This window comes from Botryllus schlosseri, chromosome 2 (genome assembly GCF_051294905.1).
Source record: "Botryllus schlosseri isolate E-star chromosome 2, Bs_hap1, whole genome shotgun sequence".
Classification (NCBI taxonomy): domain Eukaryota; kingdom Metazoa; phylum Chordata; class Ascidiacea; order Stolidobranchia; family Styelidae; genus Botryllus; species Botryllus schlosseri.
Genome location: NC_137237.1, coordinates 4,858,306 through 4,875,565, shown reverse-complemented (window position 1 = coordinate 4,875,565; position 17,260 = coordinate 4,858,306). Strand labels below are relative to the sequence as shown.

Sequence of the window (17,260 nt, the reverse complement as noted above, 5' to 3'; positions counted from 1 at the left end):
AGTTTACGAAACTGCGTCGCGTTTAGGCCAGGCTGCCAACGATTATTACCGTATATTTATAGCGACTGTTAAAACATCGCGAAAGTTATAGACGGATCTTGTCCCGATATTATCTGAGTCGCGGCTTTAAGGGTACAGCCCTTTCAAACCATGTCTTATATGTCAGTAGCCATCTATGGCAAGGCTAATTACTGAACAATTAATTAATAAATGTGAGGTCATGTATACTGGGGATCTGAGTACGCAATGATTTTTGAAGTCACGGTAATGTAGGCATAATGAAAGCACAGTCGTAATGACTTCGCATTTCGTACGTTACGAAGTGCACGCCACATCGCCTTTTGCATGTTCAGTATTTCGTTGCATAGCGGGCATGATATTCAAAGAAATACTTCCGTCCAGAGACTTCACATATTCTTTTCCGTGTATTTAGAGTTCGTGTATCAGTATTGTGCGCATACATGCCCCTGAAGCACCTAATCGGCGCGAACACACGTACGGAACATAATTATTGGGATGAGTAGTGCAAAAAAGCAAGATGATAACTGGAACATATGAAACGCAATAGTTTTTTCCCGATATTTCTATGCAATGCAATGTCGTTTTACATCCTTGGGATATGCACCAGGCGTTTAACTGGGGCGGGGATCCAGGCTATCCGCTGACCTGCGTTATTCGAATTCCTCATAAATATCGTGGACGTCAAGCAATTCTTGGAGGAACCATGGAATAGTCCCTGGCGATTTGGGATAGTAAAGTGTTGCTATTCGCGGACGCGAGATGGCGTTGGTCCAAAGGCATTGGTACTTGAGGTATTGGCGACATCGGGCGGAGCTGATGTTGTTCTAACGGAGAACTCGACGGCTGTGGTGGATATCCGTTCGTCTGTCGAATAATATTCGGATAATGAAACGGAAATATCAAACTCATATTGCATTGTTGTGCGGACTGACTATCCATGAGTAGCAACATAGGATCGATTTTCGGTTCCGAACATATTCGCAATGTTTAGCAGGCACTATACTCGCACTGAACTAATCGTGAGATATGGATTCTCATAAATCTCCACAAAACGACGTGGTACAACTCCGTTAGGTTCTATGTTTCTGATCTATTGGTAGACGTATCAGGTAATTATGTTGCTTACTTCGGTAGGCCTTACACAACACAGTTCTATGAAACATATGTGACACGCGTGATTTCAAATTGATTTTTTGTTGCTTGCCTTTTCTATACTTTTCTCTTTTACTTTTCATTCAGTGTGCAATGTGCATGCCTCCTGTTTACATCGCCTTGGCCAAGGTGGGTGTCTGATTCCAAAGACTACTCCAAGTCGTTTCGACACCTTCCTGTCTTTTCATTGTATCGCAATTTTTGTGGTGTATTGAACTGATAAAAATTGCTGATATACCGAACTGAACTGATTTGCATTGCATTATTTTCCTGTGCGGGCCGCGAAGGCACCGCGACGCTCCGATTGCAAGGACGGGACTATTTGGTGCCGACTATTTCGACGACCGAGCATATCAATATGGAAGGTTTCGGTCAGCCAGCGACGGTCATTTCAGACCAAGGTTTGATCGCCGGTCTTTTTGGCAACGCACTTTGCCAAGGCGTATGCTAGCCAAAACTTCACATCGTCATGTGTCCCGGGGAGGAAAAGGTCGACCCAAAAATGCCTGTGTCTAATAGTTCCGTTGACGCACGTTACACGGTATCCGACGTTGTTAATCGATACTATAGGAATCTACTGTTCTTACACAATTGACAATACAGATAGTTTAATTTCTGAAAAGTCAAAAATAATTAAAAATATGAGGTGCTTCAGTTATTAGCCGCTCTCTTCCTCCCTCTCCCTACCCGATTATAACCCGCCAAAATTATACCATTTCGGGAACACTAGGGTTACCATATTATGAAATCCCGATAGGAGTTTTAAAATTCATTCATTCATTCGGTTTGCCGAAATTAAAAACAGCTGATTTTGATATATTTACCGGGAATGTTGGTGTGTTGACTAAAACTCTCACCACTTTGGCTCGACCCCAGGACTACCCACATTTTTACGATACTGATTTGGTGTTGACTAAAAATAAGGAAAATCCTCTCGAACGTCCGGATTATTCCGCGTCATTTATACCGATTTTCAGTTGACCCTGTCCATTAGTCTACCTGAAGGGGGACACCAATGTCTGACAAATCTTATCAGTACATCGAACCAATTTGCTTAATACAAATAGGGTCGGTACATTTTCAGTATCAAGCTGTATTGCCGCAATCACTTTTCTGCGTGTCTCGCTTATTGGCTATAGTAGGTTACCCACGGCAGTTACCTTAGAAACGTACAAACATTTGTTGTTGTAATAAATTCAGCAAATATTACATATATATTATAAGATCGCTCTGGTGCGGTCGCCACCCAAAAGTATACCCTTCGCGACCAATAGTTTAAGAACCCATGCTTTACGATCTTGTGTTACTCTCGATCTATATATGCAGGCTAATTCTGTACACTGTACAGTGATGTATTAGCTAACACAGAAATGTCCAGCACACCTGATTTTCTCTAATTTCCCGTTGCCGCAATTTCTTATCCTTAACGCGTCGATTCTGAAACCAAATCTTCACTTGCCGGTCGGTGAGTTTCAGGTCCCGCGATATTTCCTCTCGTTTCTGCCTGGTGATGAAGTTGTTCATCTTATATTCTTTCTCTAGGCGCGCAATCTGCGACTTGGTGTACGGCTGCCGCTTCTTCCTTTGGTGGTGCGCGGTGTGAAGTTGTTGGTGGCCGTGCGGCGGATGGAGGACCCCGTAAGACGGCGCGCGGTGGTGCGTGTGGGTGTGAGGAAGGTGGTGTTGTAAATATCCTGCAAAATGCTGTTGCTGAAGGATGAGATTGCACTTATGATCTGCTTTGGTCATAATTTTGAAAATGTTCAGCATGAAACAATATGTCTACAAGACATAATATGATGGACACTTGGACAGATCGACGCAAACGGACTTGTCCCGCACTCTGCCGAAATTGGCGCAACTGAGAGCTCGTATAACAATTTATTACCGTGCCCAGCGACAGATCTCATGATGTTTCTGCACGCATTACGCCGATTTTATTACAAAATTCAGTTGTTAAATTTAACAGTCTCTGTTAAAAGGCTGCCTCACCGACATTAAAGCGGCTTTCCGCGAGGACACACAGTCGTAACCGAATCAAGATATTGACAGGATTTTTATTGGTACGCGACACCAAGCACGTGTTTAATCGTCGCGCCGCGCTATGGTATAAGTTCTTCTGTAGACCATGGCGAGGTATGTTGGTGTGGTAAATATGAGTCTGAACATTACAACATTTCTTTAAACAGTCACGCCTAATATCGATTTAATTTAGTGTAGTCTTTTATTTGTCTTTGTGCTTTATAGTAACGCGATTCATGGCCACTTCATCTCAGTTGGCTAACGCGTGTGTCCTAAATTGCTAATTAAGGTTGGAACTAAACAACCGCGATCAGCAGAGATTTATGAGACGTCGAATCAAATTGAACCCGTCTTGATTCAACTTTGATCCTTAATTTAGCATGTTTGGGCATTGAGATCCTTTAGGAATCACAGCAGAAGCGACATAGTTTTCTATCTTCGTTCTTGATGTTTTGCAGAACACCGACTCCTGATGTACAATGAGTACGTACATGTTCATTGCTCATATACATACCAGAGAGCGTGATGTAGCTTATATATGCGGCTGGACGTGGACAAGGAAGGCGTGGATAGCCTTGTTAGGCTTTCTAAGTCTTGCACCACCCCACCAAGCCTAGATGCCATCTCGGAATGTTCAATGCCAAGCAGTGAAGCCACGGTCTGACCCTGCCGGAGATTGAACTCAGGTCTTACCGATCAAGAAGCCACCAATACGCCATCTTGTCGGGTTGGTGCATTGACGGACAGGTTCCGGGACACAAGTGCACTCCTGTTAAACTCTTATACGTTGGTTAGCATAGCTTCTCTACCATTCGAGGAAAAAGCGCCCAATATCTGGTGTGCGGACGTCGATCACGAAGTAGGCTGCATTAGGACCGTGTTACATAACGAATACTGAGAAGTTAAGACGCGGAGTCAAAACAAAGGTTTCATAAATCGGTACAAAAAGCCGCTTTGGAGTACAGAACTTCATGACACATTTGAATAATGTATTCATATTTCTTCCCGAAGCTTTTCGTACAAACATGGTTATCGTCAATGCGCAGATATCGCCAGTATGACGTCATAATTCTTCGCCTTTTATCCGAACATTATTGCGTGAATCGCATTTGATGATGCAACATACAATTTCGGGTGATTCATTTCCCGTTACCGAAATGGTGAAAATTTATCTTCGCATTCCGAAAATACGAACACCATCGATCATTTGTTTGATTATTGTCTGAAATTGAATTTACAAGTTACAACATGCCACCTTTTAGTGCAGGGGTGACCAACCTTTTCGGCCAAAGGGCCACCTGACATTTACGAACCATTGCGTGGGCCACTTGAAGAGATAGGAGCGAACCGGATTAGGTAACGTTGAAAACAAGATCTATTTTATTATGCATTAAAATATATCGTGAAAACTATGAGTGGATTCATGTTCTAGCCGCGCGAAGCGCAAAATCTTTTCAAAGGTAATGAATGAATTCAGTCAATAATAATGCTACTTGCAGATATTGCGCGGCGCCTCTGTATATCGCTGAGCTCATTTGGCAAGGACAGGATTATTCGGCGCTTGGACTTATCAATATCGCAGACTTCGGCGAACATGCGTCTATCATTTTGTGCAAAGGTTTTATCGCCGACGACCTTTCTGCGAGTGCAGGCGCGTAGTCGCATGTTGGACGACTCCTTTTCTTATAATTGCGATTTGTGAATATAGTTAGACTGAATTCTGTGAATTGGATGCAGTTTTTGAATTTTAATTATCAGTAGGGGCACCAATACTAAAAGAAAAAAAAAACGAGTGACAATAAATCGTGCGAAGTGCTAACAAAAATACCAAGTCAAATAAATCTGCCACGGAATATTCTTCTTTACGGTCACGTACGAAGTAGGTTTGTATTGAAACAAACAGTGTTTTAAACAAAGACCTTTATAAAAATGTGTTTTGTTAAAGTTGTATTGCCATAATTATGTAACTACTTTCCAAAAAACCTGTCGTCTGAGCCTACGGACAATTATGCCACCCAATATAGCCTACGTATATCGATATGGGATGGCTGGAACCCGAAAAATAGTCGGTTCAACATTAATATTACAGATATTTCGTCAAAGGAGCTATATTTACCCTATATTTTCAATTGTCAATGACAATCCACTATGACGTCGCAGCTTAATATTCGTGACGCCATGGCTTAAAAACAATATTTTAAATTAGGGCCTTGTTTTAAACATGTTTGTTTTAAATTGAATTTTGTTTTAAATGCAACCCTAGTACGAAGACGTACGGAAATGTAGCTGGGACCTGGCTACGCCAACATGTCGGAGCTGATATTTTAGTCATCAACATCCCAAATTTCGCGGTCAAGCTAATTAAATTTTTGGTTGGCCTTCCAAGTTCACAATAAATCGCATTGCTAATTTATTATTTTGATATTATAACTAGTGTCGAGAATTGCTTCGCGGGTCACATTTGGCGCGCGGAGCAATAGGTTGTTTTAGTGCGACCTGAAATTCCACCAACACTTGCCGAGTTCGCTTTACCAACAATTCTTTTATTTCACCTATCAATATCCAGTTAATTTGATACAATTTAACACTGAACGTTTCCACGGCGGACGTTAGAGGTGATAAGCGCCAGATGTGCGTTTTCAATTTTCTCTTCAACAATAAAAAATTAGTCACGGTTTTTGACGGTAATGTATCGGGATAATATGCCAGGGACCTTCGAATTCACTGGTATTGTACTATAACTGGTTTTCAACTTGTAAAGCTAACTATTATGGTGGTATGTTCAACCGCTGAGACACCTCTGAGATGCGGGGTCATGTCCGATGCAGATGCAGGTCGGCACTATAATACCCCTGCTTAGTAGTGCGGGGAATGGATTGTCCGTGGACTAGATATCCGCCAGATTTTATTTGGCTGGAGCTGGATTCGTACTTTTAATGCTACGGCCGGAGTAGGCTACAGGGGAGTAGTGTGCAACATTTAGCCAAATCCGTAGTGGATATTGGAAAGATTGCTTCATTTTTGTTCGGAGCCGGATTCAGACTCTTTTGGTACCGTCAGATTGAATCCGGATTCCGTTTTAAAGAAACAGGATCGGAGTCGGACTAGGAAAGTTGTCGATCCGCCCCTCATTACTACTACTAAAGTATAAAAGTTTTGTCTAAAAAGCCATGCTGCGTGTATTTATTGCCTTACTAAACTCAAGATGAAAAACAGGTTTTGCTTTTGCAAGTCACCATAAAACCATAGCAGCTACCAAGTTCCATGTCTTATCACGCGGAAGATGACAAGGCCGCGACCAAACGCCATGCAATCAATAACAACAACTATTGCTTGCTCTGCTATGACGAATTAATGTAGGTTTCACTGCTAGGCTACTTCTGAAATGTGCACGCCGTTGCTCATGCCACACATAATGTTGCAGACCTGGTGGAAATTCCGACGACAAATTGGTTTCACTGCAAGTGAGTGGCACGGTCGAATGTACATTGTGTTGAGACATGAAATTATGTCAGTCGAGCTTGGTACAACTCTATAGTACGACTACGACTGCTTGCGGTTAGGGCTGGGCACAATGATTCGAGTACTCGAATCTGAATCGAGTAATAATTTTCATGATTCGAGACGAGTAGTCAAAGACGATTTTTTCGAGTACTGAAATTATACGCTCCTCGCAACTGAAAGTTAATTTACTAACGAGATTTATAGTTTTGATACTATTTTCCACTAAGGAAGCCTTGATACCTTGATTGGCCATGTCGCAGCATACGAGACAGTACAAAGGTACGGACGTTACTGGGAATAACACATTTTCGAAGTCATCATCATCCCACAACATTGTCAAGAAGTGTAGTGAAATCGGTATGGTCGAAAAAATACCATAGTATCTTTACTGTGACGGATAACAGGCATTGCTCTTTGTCGTGACATAAAAGGTACATATTTGAACTTTGACATAGTACATTACGGTGTGACGTCATAATGAGTGATACTCGAATACTCGACTCGAAGCGTAATACATGATTCAGAATTGAATCACTCAGGTACTCGATTTTGCCCAGCCCTACTTGCGGTACAACGTACAACATTATAAAGTATCTGACTGCGCCATCTTACGGTGTACGGTAATATTCTGTTGATCATGTCTCGCAAATTTATGTGTAGATTGAACTTATTAATTGTCTGGTGTCTGCGTAAAGCAAACGCGACAACCAAGTGGACAATGCTGTTAATGGCGTGAGTACAGCGGTCGCGGCTCCGATTGTGAGTGGGAAGGGAATAGGGATTGAAATTGTCTAACCACCACCTGCTCCATTCGACTTGAATGAACAATTGAACATCTCTTAACCGAAATGAGGGACTGCGAGAAGGGCTTTGGAGCAGTCGTAAATTTTGAACTGCTCCAGCTCTGGCTCCGGAGCTCTCTTCTCTGATGAATCAGCTCCGGCTCCATGCTCCGGAGCTCATTGATACCGCTGCTCCAGCTCCGACAACTATCTTCGGTTGTAGCCGTCGCAAGGAACCATCATTTCGTGGAGGTATATATAAGACATGTGACGTGATAATTACTTCGTGCCGTCTGTCGATGACGTCATAGCCGCACGAGAACGCAATTTACCCCATTATTGTATGTACATTGTACATTGTACAGCATTAAAACAGTGACGTGATGTTTTAATACCAGTTCTGCGCTCGTTAATATCAAGCGATACAGTCCGATTTAATCTTGAAATGGTGCCATTTGTTCAGATGTAACTGCAGAAATGAGCGCATGTCGCGACCTTATCAACAAAAAGCCACTATTTACCAAATATATCGAATGGCTTCAGATTAGATATTTGTGCGGTCGTTACCAGCAGGGCTTTGGAGCCGGAGCCCCGGAGCCGTGCATTTTTACCGGAGCTGGGACCGGAGCCGGAGCTCTACATAAAATTCAACCGGAGCCAGAGCTGGAGCTAGTTATTTGAGGGGTAGCTCCGGCTCCGACATATTTCATAAGATGCTATTATATATGCAACAACCATATCTGCTGAGTTCACATAATTCAACAGCAGGCCTTCGCGAAATTATGAATCTTTTCCTCTTTAACGCGACCTTTTCCGACTAACCATGTTCTTTGGGATTTAACAGCAAAGCATTCATATGTTAAATGCTCAATTTTCATATATCAGTGCCGAACCTCGTTTTGCTAGATATGCCCGTGAATATTGTGGTATTCGGCATACCCGCAATTTCATCATCAGCACAACCTTGTTGGCCAATTGTACGGTTCGAAAATAATGATCACTATGTATTACGCGAAACGGGAGAGAGGATAAAAACGTTATTTCGTTGCACATGTCGATATAACGAGCGCGAGCCGAGAAATTCCATCTCATCGTTGCTATGAATCGGATGACCAAATACTCGTTCTTTCGTGATAGTTCTTTAATCGGTGGGCGAAATTGGACAGTTATTGAGTATGCAATTATGCACGCGAATTGGAATTCATTACTGCGCATGATCGTCATTCACTCCAGTAAGGATTTTCGAGCGTGAATAGGGGATGGCAGAAGAGTAGCCCAAAACGCCGTTACACTCAGCGAACAATTGTCGCGGGGCGAGCTACTCAATGCGATGTCAGGACCTTATGGTATTTTATGTTGGAGACAAATTACTGATTTGATACGCGATTTCCAATTTGTAATCATCTGTTTCGTAAATTCCTTCTTCATGTCTGCTTAATCTCTAGTATTCCCGGATTATCGCGCACTGTGATTTGTAAATGTGCAATGTGCATACTGCATAGTTTAATTCGTTATGGGCATGGCGCAATGTGCATGGCACAGTGTTCGATTCGATTATTTGATTTGTTTCAACGGGAAAATATTATATTTCGATAAACTTGATCGACACCGGATGGACTGGTAACGAGTGCACCAATATCGAACGTCAAACCATTGGCCATTTGGTACAAATCGAATTTCTATTGATCAGGTCGTGATGTCCGCCCAGATTGCTCTTACTACAGTTACAGTTGAATAATTATCGCTTATTTAAAGATTGGATTGAGCTGTATGGCTTAATGTTAACGAGTACAGTGCCAGTGTTAAAACGCCGCACCAGAATTTTCATACTGTACACAGCAATGGCATGGAGTAAAGTGCGTTTTAGTGCAACTATGATGATATCGACAATTGAGAAGTATTCACTATGACGCCACAAGCCGACACGGCGGCACCTACGTCTTCGTTGTTGCACCCGATGTTACTGACGGCTGACAGACTCTAGATTACTATAGATAACTAACCTTCGGGTAAATAAGTAATCGATATAGACCAGGGGTGGCCAGCCTTTTCGGCTAAAGGGCCATGCACATGAAATTGACGAACGAGTGCGCTGCCCACTAGCCGCGCCAGACGCGTAAAAATTTCCAAGGTAATATTATTATTACTTGGGTATATTGTGGGTCGACTGTATACCGCCCGCTGGGCTCAGTTTGCAAGAACAGGACTATTCGGCATCTGGACATATCAATATCGATGATTTCCGCTAATATACGACAATCATTTTGTGCCTACATTTCATCCTCGACGATCTTTCTGCGAGCGCAAACGCGAAAATACTTTCTCTCGTAATTGCGAATATAGTTAGACTCAATCGGCTAAATCAGGCGTTTTTTCATTTTCAGGAGAGAGTAGGCTACAAAGCAAGAAATCGTGTGACAATTAAACACGCGAAGCGTGAAGAAACATTTTACTACTCTTTTAGTTTATTGTAATGTACGACGATTTACTAAAAATGTGGCTGGACCCTGGATCTGCAAATGCGTCGGAACTGATATTTTAGTCATCATCATCCCAAGTGTCGCGACCAGACTAATCATATTTTTGGTTGGCCTTGCAAGTTCACAATCTGAGCAATTCAATTTCGATAATATAACAGGATTTCGATACTATAATGGGAAATTAGCTCGCGGGTTGCTCAAAACCTTCTCCCGGGCCATATATGGCCCGCAGGCCGCGGGTTGCCCACCCCTGATATAGACAGACACCTTCGATAGTTTACAGAGCCGGAGCCGGAGCTAGTGTATGATAGAAAAAAGCTCCGGGGCCGGAGCTGGAGCAATGCAAATTTACGGCTGCTCCCAATCCCTGGTTACCAGTCCGTCCGTCGTCGATCAAGTATAGTGGAGTATAGAAGGTTCCCTTCAAACGAATCGAATAAACTCAAAATTAGTGCCCCTGACAAACTGGTGGTGCATCAATATTTAAGAACTTAATTCAACGTCCTGCACTGTAAAGTCACTAACCAATAATACTACAAGCACGCAAGTGACATTGCGCAATAATTCAAGAATAGGAGTGTATCAAGCAGACAAGAATGAATACTCAAAATTGATGATTAGAAATTGGAAAGCCCGCATCCAATCACTAATTGCCCTCTTATATTCAACACCAGGGCAGGGTTCGGACACTGCATTGACTAGTCCGCATCGAGACAATTGTAAGCTATGCGGACTATAATAGCGATCTGGGCTGCTTCGATGCATTTCCCTATTTACATTCGCAAATCGATACTGGAGTAAACGATTGTGCACTTGAATGAATGGTCTCATTCATTACTAACTAGTAGGGCGGTTTATTTTGACATGTCAAAATTTGTCATAATTTTGTCAAAATTGTAGCGTTAGGTCAAAATTTGTCAAAACTGTTCATAAAGTCAAAGATTTTTTGACTTCTGCATTTCATTTGTATCGTAGATTTTGCACTGACGGTGAACTTATCATTTGATATTTTACAGCTTGTAGCCTACTTTATAGACCTACCGTTCTAAACAGCTAATTGTCTGATCATTGTGAATCATAAACGGTCAAATAAAACAAATAGGTAGACATGGTGTTATGGTCAACGTACCGCAATATCCTAACTGAAGTAAGACTTCTTGGGCATTGCATCATTCTTATATTAATAAGCGCATGATGAAAAATTGTGATGTAGACAACATTGTCAGAATGAAGCAACACGGTGTGTCACCAGCAGTGTACGCACAACTTGAGTGTTGTCAGCCAGCAACTGCTGCTGTTGAACGTCCTTGGCAAGCTTCTTAGTAAGGACATGCACTTTCTACCCAAGAATGTAGGAAAATATCTCTCGTTGTACTACAAAAATGTTTAATTATTTCTACCATAATACGTATTGTAACCACCAGAGTTGGATCAATTGTAATTTGTAATTGAGCTTAATGTAATAAATTACATTTTTTCATGTAATTGTAATTGTTATTTGATCAAAATTTTGCTCAATTACAATCTCAATTACATTATCATGGAAACCTGACAATCACAACATAAAATAATCATTTAATCAATCAATTATTCGTCGCACCAGTGAAAATCCGGTACGAACCCGGGTAACGACGAGGGGCTTAAGGCCTTAGTAAACAGTCACCACGTGTAATAATTAGCCTATTTACATTGGTGTTCTATGCGTGCTGCATTATAACTAGATAATTCAGTCACGCGAAACTGTTTCCCATACTTCAGTAGCAACAGAAAACTTTGTGAATTACAATATAGGCTTAACCAGTGGTTCTCAAACTGGAGGCGTGCTCCCTTGGGCGGCGTGAAAGCATCTGGACGGGGCGCGACGCTCCAGTAAACTGAATTCTTTTCCGCGCTTGGCCCGATTCACCTCCGTTTTATGGTTATTGCTCGGTGTATAGTCTGAATTTCGTATGGGAGAATTCTCTCATCAACGGTCATAACCTTCCATACCATCAAACTATATGTAAGGATTTCTAACTTTCTGGTTTCATTGTGTGCTATGACAATAAGGGGGGCACGAAATATCCACTGTCATAAAGGGGGGCGTGTCTAAAAAAGTTAGAGAACCAGTGGGCTAAACTAAATCTTAATATTTCAAAAATGGATGAACAGCAAATAAACTCTTCTGAAACCTGTGCTGAACCATTTTCTACACCACGGTCTAAGTTTTTTTTAAATCTCTGACCAGTACCGAGGCTTGTTGCAACAATAGCAAAAAAATTCAAGTGTCCAACCAAGGCTTCATCAAACTTGATCACGCATTTGTAGAGATGTTATCCCAATCTTACCTCCAATCTTAGCCAAATTTACTGGGGCCAGAAACTTTTCACACCCTAATGTTCATCAAATGCAATCTAACAGTTTCCGAGCAAGTGAAAATGTAAATGCGAACCAAAATATTGTAATTCTTAGTTATCAGGAGGTTCTTTGCTTTTGCATTTATTTCAATTTTACGCACCTTATCGGTATCATCGTTATCGCTAACGCCTTACCAATTACATTTCACTATCCTGACTCAGCTCTGAGTAGCCTAATCGTTTGATTACATTCATTGACTGTCCTGTAGCCTATTCGCTGTTAGTCGCTCAAACCTTTGGTTCTTAACAGTCGCTTGAAACATTTTTCTGTGCTTGTTGTTTACAGTACTCATGATTAGGAATAGTTCGAATACGTTCGAGTTTTTTTTTTTAATTAAGTGGTATTCTAAATATCAGGAATGAAACATGAATAGCTTGAGATTGTTGCTAATTACGTCGCTACGGTTGTCAAAGAACGCCTCTTTACTGAATCAATTACCTGTTTAAAAGTAATTGTCATTGTAATTATAATTGTAATTAATTACATGTTTAACAGTAATTGTAAGTGTAATTTGATATTTTTAGCATTGAGTAATTGTAATTGTAATTGTAATTGAATTAAAATATTGTAATTGATCCAACTCTGGTAACCACTGGAATTCTTCATAGGGCCAAACTACTTCGTTAGTACAGCCAGTTCCAATCAGAAACGAAGATAAGTGGTACAATTTTAACATTATGTGGGAAAACACCTAATTTGCATACCATAGGTCAAAATTTCGTCTAAATTCAGTTTGTTTAGGCCAAAAAAAGTCAAAATTTTGATTTTTAGGTCAAAATTTTCCTTTTTTAGGTAAAAAAAACGCCCTACTAATAAGATATATAGCTCATCTCACATTAGCATCAATCTCGTTTTGTGACATGCGTGGTTTTCAATATTTTTCAAACCACACAATTGGCCATCGGTGTGTGCTGGTTACGAATTTGAGGGTATACCTAATACAGCAATTATGGAATAAGCGTGGTAACTCCAGCCTACCCAGGTTTGGCGCCCGTGTATAAACAAGGTTACTGGTTAATAATATAATAATAGTAATAGTTAGAGACGGTGGTGCCAACGAGGCAACAATTCTTAATTTTTTTGAAAATTATGTGAATTCAGTCACCAGTAAAAGCATAGCATCTTATGAAATACATCAGCGCCGGAGCTACTGTTCATAGAACCGGCTCCAGCTCCGGCTCCTCTTGAATTTTATGGAGAGCTCCGGCTCTAGCTCTGGCTCCGCTGAAAATGCTTGGCTGCGGGGCTCCGGCTCCTTGCTCCGGCTCCGACTCCGAAGCCCTGACTGCGAGGATAGTCTAATTTTACCAACTAAATCATAATATATATATTTTACTACAGTTAAGAATAACTACAGTCAGAGCATTTTATAATGTGCTTTATAGCGAAATTTATCGCGTATCATTGCTCGTAGATCATATTCTGATAACGTTCTATATCTTTCAAAGCGTCCAACAGAAATTGTAATTTTATGGATGTCCGAATCAATTCAGTTACCCTTCCAGGTACAATATTATCTTAGCTACCCATGCCATTGTCGATCGGAATGAGCCAAACACAGTCAAGTCACCAGGTGACAGTGTTGGGATAAGTCACTTTCTTCAAGTCACATCAAGTCATCTCGAGTCATTGTATATTTTGACTCAAGTCAAGTCAGTCACTTGATTTTTGGAGGTGACTCGAGTCAAGTCGCAATTCAGGTCAAGTTGTCTTTTTGAAGTACGAGGTATGATTAAGTCATTGCATTCGCCGTCGAGGACAGCACATAGAATTATATAGACTTGCAAAAAGGAATTGTATAGGTCACGCATGCGTAGAATTGCAAAACTACGCAAGTAAGTGTATAGGCCTACCCTACGTATATAGTTATCCGCCTGAATAGAGAATAGAAGACGAAACTTCAGATAGTTGAAACGAATTGATATGATGCGCTTACTACCCAATTACATATCCATGTGATACAATTTAAGTTTGCGCCAATGGTTGACGAGTGATATAAACTATATTCGAATTCAATTTAAATCATACAAGAGGTATGGTTAAGATACAAAGGTAGGTACCGGGTACCAATGACCAGTCTATAGAACAGAGATAGATACTTTGCTATTATATTACTTTCCTGCTAGTACGACTACTACGACAATGTACTATGCTATACTAGTTTACGACAACGAAAGCTGTGAGCTCCAATCACTTCGTTTGTGGTCAATTTATTTGTGATAGAACAATGGAGGTTCAGCAAACGCAAAATCATTGAATGAATGAAATTGGACGCTCTCACAGGTCACACCAGCGTCTCGAAAACAACCCGAACATATGAAAGACACGGCGATTTTTATCTACACCGATTACTTGGCGACTTGAAACTGACTCGTAATTTTTTATGGCTGATGTTGACGGCTCAGGAAAGTGGAATTTTTCCATGCAATTGACAAACACAACTTCACCCCATCTTATACTTCCTTAATAGCATATTCACTGTTCAGCACATTCGAAATAGGCATTTTGCGATCAGTCTCCAATCAACGTCTATCACACAAATGTGGATGACTCACCCATCCCTGTCAGTTGTCCCTGCATTGGATCCGGTGGCCCCGATCCGTGATGAGGATGTGACGGATGAAAGGGCATCTGTTGATGGTATTGCGGTTGCATTGCTTGTTGATAAAGGGCGTTCTGCACGGGCGTGGAAGATCCCGGCATCGGCGAGTTCTGTCCTCCATGATGAAACGAAATTAACGGGTTGGAGGCCATGTTTTGAGTCTGATGGTAAAATAACTGGCTCGGGTGGGATAAGAAATATCCTCCTGGACCACCAGACGGAGCTTCCATCATATTCATTTTCGATACTTATTTGCACATATTTTGTTAATTCTGAATCCATACAAAACAATTGCGAGATTACGCGTTAGTCTTCCTTACTAAATGTGGTAAATACCAGATATTCCGCAGCATAGATAAAAGCGGACTGGTTTAGTTCTGTCCAACCCGACCACAGTTCAAAACTATGAGCCTGAACTTGGCAGACCTGCTTTGAACCGGAAAAACTTTTTGGACATGTCAGATAGGTAACGGGTTACTTGAGCTATCAATGGAATTAAAAAGATGCTACCCCGATTCCGACCAGATCGTTTTTAAGAAACCCTGATCGAACTCTTCCTCTGCGCTGTATATTTAATGTTCAGACCGACTATGTGCTCCAAAAAAATCCACCATAGGAATCCATACAATGTTCCGTATAAGTATCATCACAGTTTTTAAATACTACTATAGCCTGATATTAATATAGATGCAAGGAGAAACAGGCCGCGGGGTATACTGATTGCGAAACTATTGAGTCTGGACCTAGCAAGTCGTCATGCCCAAAAGAGAACATTTCAACTGAAGTTGAAATTAAAATCGTATCGCGAGCCGAAGAAAGACCGGTTAATGAAAGGCACGTTGGCAGAAAATTGCGGGAAAACAATCCGGCGGTATTGCACATTTCAGGCGTCAATGTGACAACACAGATTAACTGAATGAGACACAAGTATATATTAAGGATGTTATATGATCCTTTCCGGCATTTGAAGCCCCACACCTTCTTGTAATGTAAACATTAAATAAGCATCTATAATATCATCCATCTGTTTTGTGGAGAATGGAGTGGAATGGAGAATGTGGATGGAAAACTGTATTTCGGGAGTGGAACTGGGAAGTTGACACTGTTTTTGTCAACCGACCAAAATGTGGTCTTTTAGTGCAACTTTTGTGAAAAAATAAATGCAACTTTTTACTGCAACTTTTGTGAAAAATAAATGCAACTTTTCATGGATTTAACTGCAACAAAAACTTGCCCAAGTAATGAACAATGTGCGTCGCGCTGGGCGTGGTGAAGACAAATTCCTATTTAGGCAGAGAGAAGCATAACAAATCAATAAACAAATCGAGTACAATCGAACCTTTCGTTTTGTATGCACTTGAATACGTCTGCATAAATATCCATAGCCAAAATGACATAGCAAATGGCTCCCTGCTGATTATTTCGAAATTGTGTATCCCGCACAGGTCTTTCTCTAATACAGGGGTGGCAAACCTTTTCGGCCAAAGGGTCACATGAGATTTACGAACCATTGTACGGGCCACTTGAATGTTGACGTCCTATTTTGAGTCTTCCGATAGGAGCGAAATGAATTAGGTAACGGTTGTTTGTTTGCTGTTGTGGTATTTATGGTGCTTGTCGACTACTATCGTCATTTACACCAGGCCGTTATCTTCATTTTTTCATAACTGCCGACTTATAGCACGGCCCACTTCTAGGCTTTTTGTAAGACACCACTTACGCGGATGAGATGGCGAGGAGGAGCCTAGATAATCCTCCAACACTTAGGTATAGGAATTCTGAAGTCGACCTCGGTTTAGGTAACGGGGAAAACAATTCTTATATTAATACGCATAAAAATCAATAACAATTATGATATGAAGACTCAGTGTGCAACTGTGCATACACGACCTAGCCGCGAGCGTCGCGAAACTTATTCAAAGTTAATGAATGAACTCTGTCGATAATAATGTTACTTGCATAACATTATTCCGCGTCGCCTCTGCGCACCGCTGGGCTCATCTGGCGAGGACAGGATTATCCGGCTCTTGGACTTATAAATATCGAAGATTTCGGCTAATATGTGAAATATTGTACTTTATGATTGGTCATATACGGCTATCTACTAAAAATGTGTCTGGCCCCTGGCTATGCCAATGCGTCGGAACTGATATTTTATTCATCAAAATCCCAAATTTCGCGGTCAGGCTAATCAAATTTTGGTTATTTGGTTTTGGTAATTTAATTTTTGATAATATAACTAATTTCGAGACTTACCAATCGGGCCACTTAAAACCTTCTCGCGGGCCACGGATTGACCG

At 41.2% G+C, this 17,260-nt stretch overlaps 1 protein-coding gene across 1 annotated transcript; it reads right to left on the bottom strand.

The window, feature by feature from the left end:
- Window positions 1-406: 406 nt before the first annotated feature.
- On the bottom strand, window positions 407-15,414 carry LOC145433113 (uncharacterized). Its single transcript, XM_080310048.1, has 3 exons — window positions 14,914-15,414; window positions 2,557-2,867; window positions 407-885 (listed from the first exon to the last, which is right to left on the bottom strand). Exons 1-3 carry the CDS (start codon window positions 15,197-15,199, stop codon window positions 703-705), a joined length of 780 nt encoding a protein of 259 aa, XP_080166174.1. The 5' UTR covers window positions 15,200-15,414; the 3' UTR covers window positions 407-702.
- Between the last annotated feature and the right edge of the window lie 1,846 nt (window positions 15,415-17,260).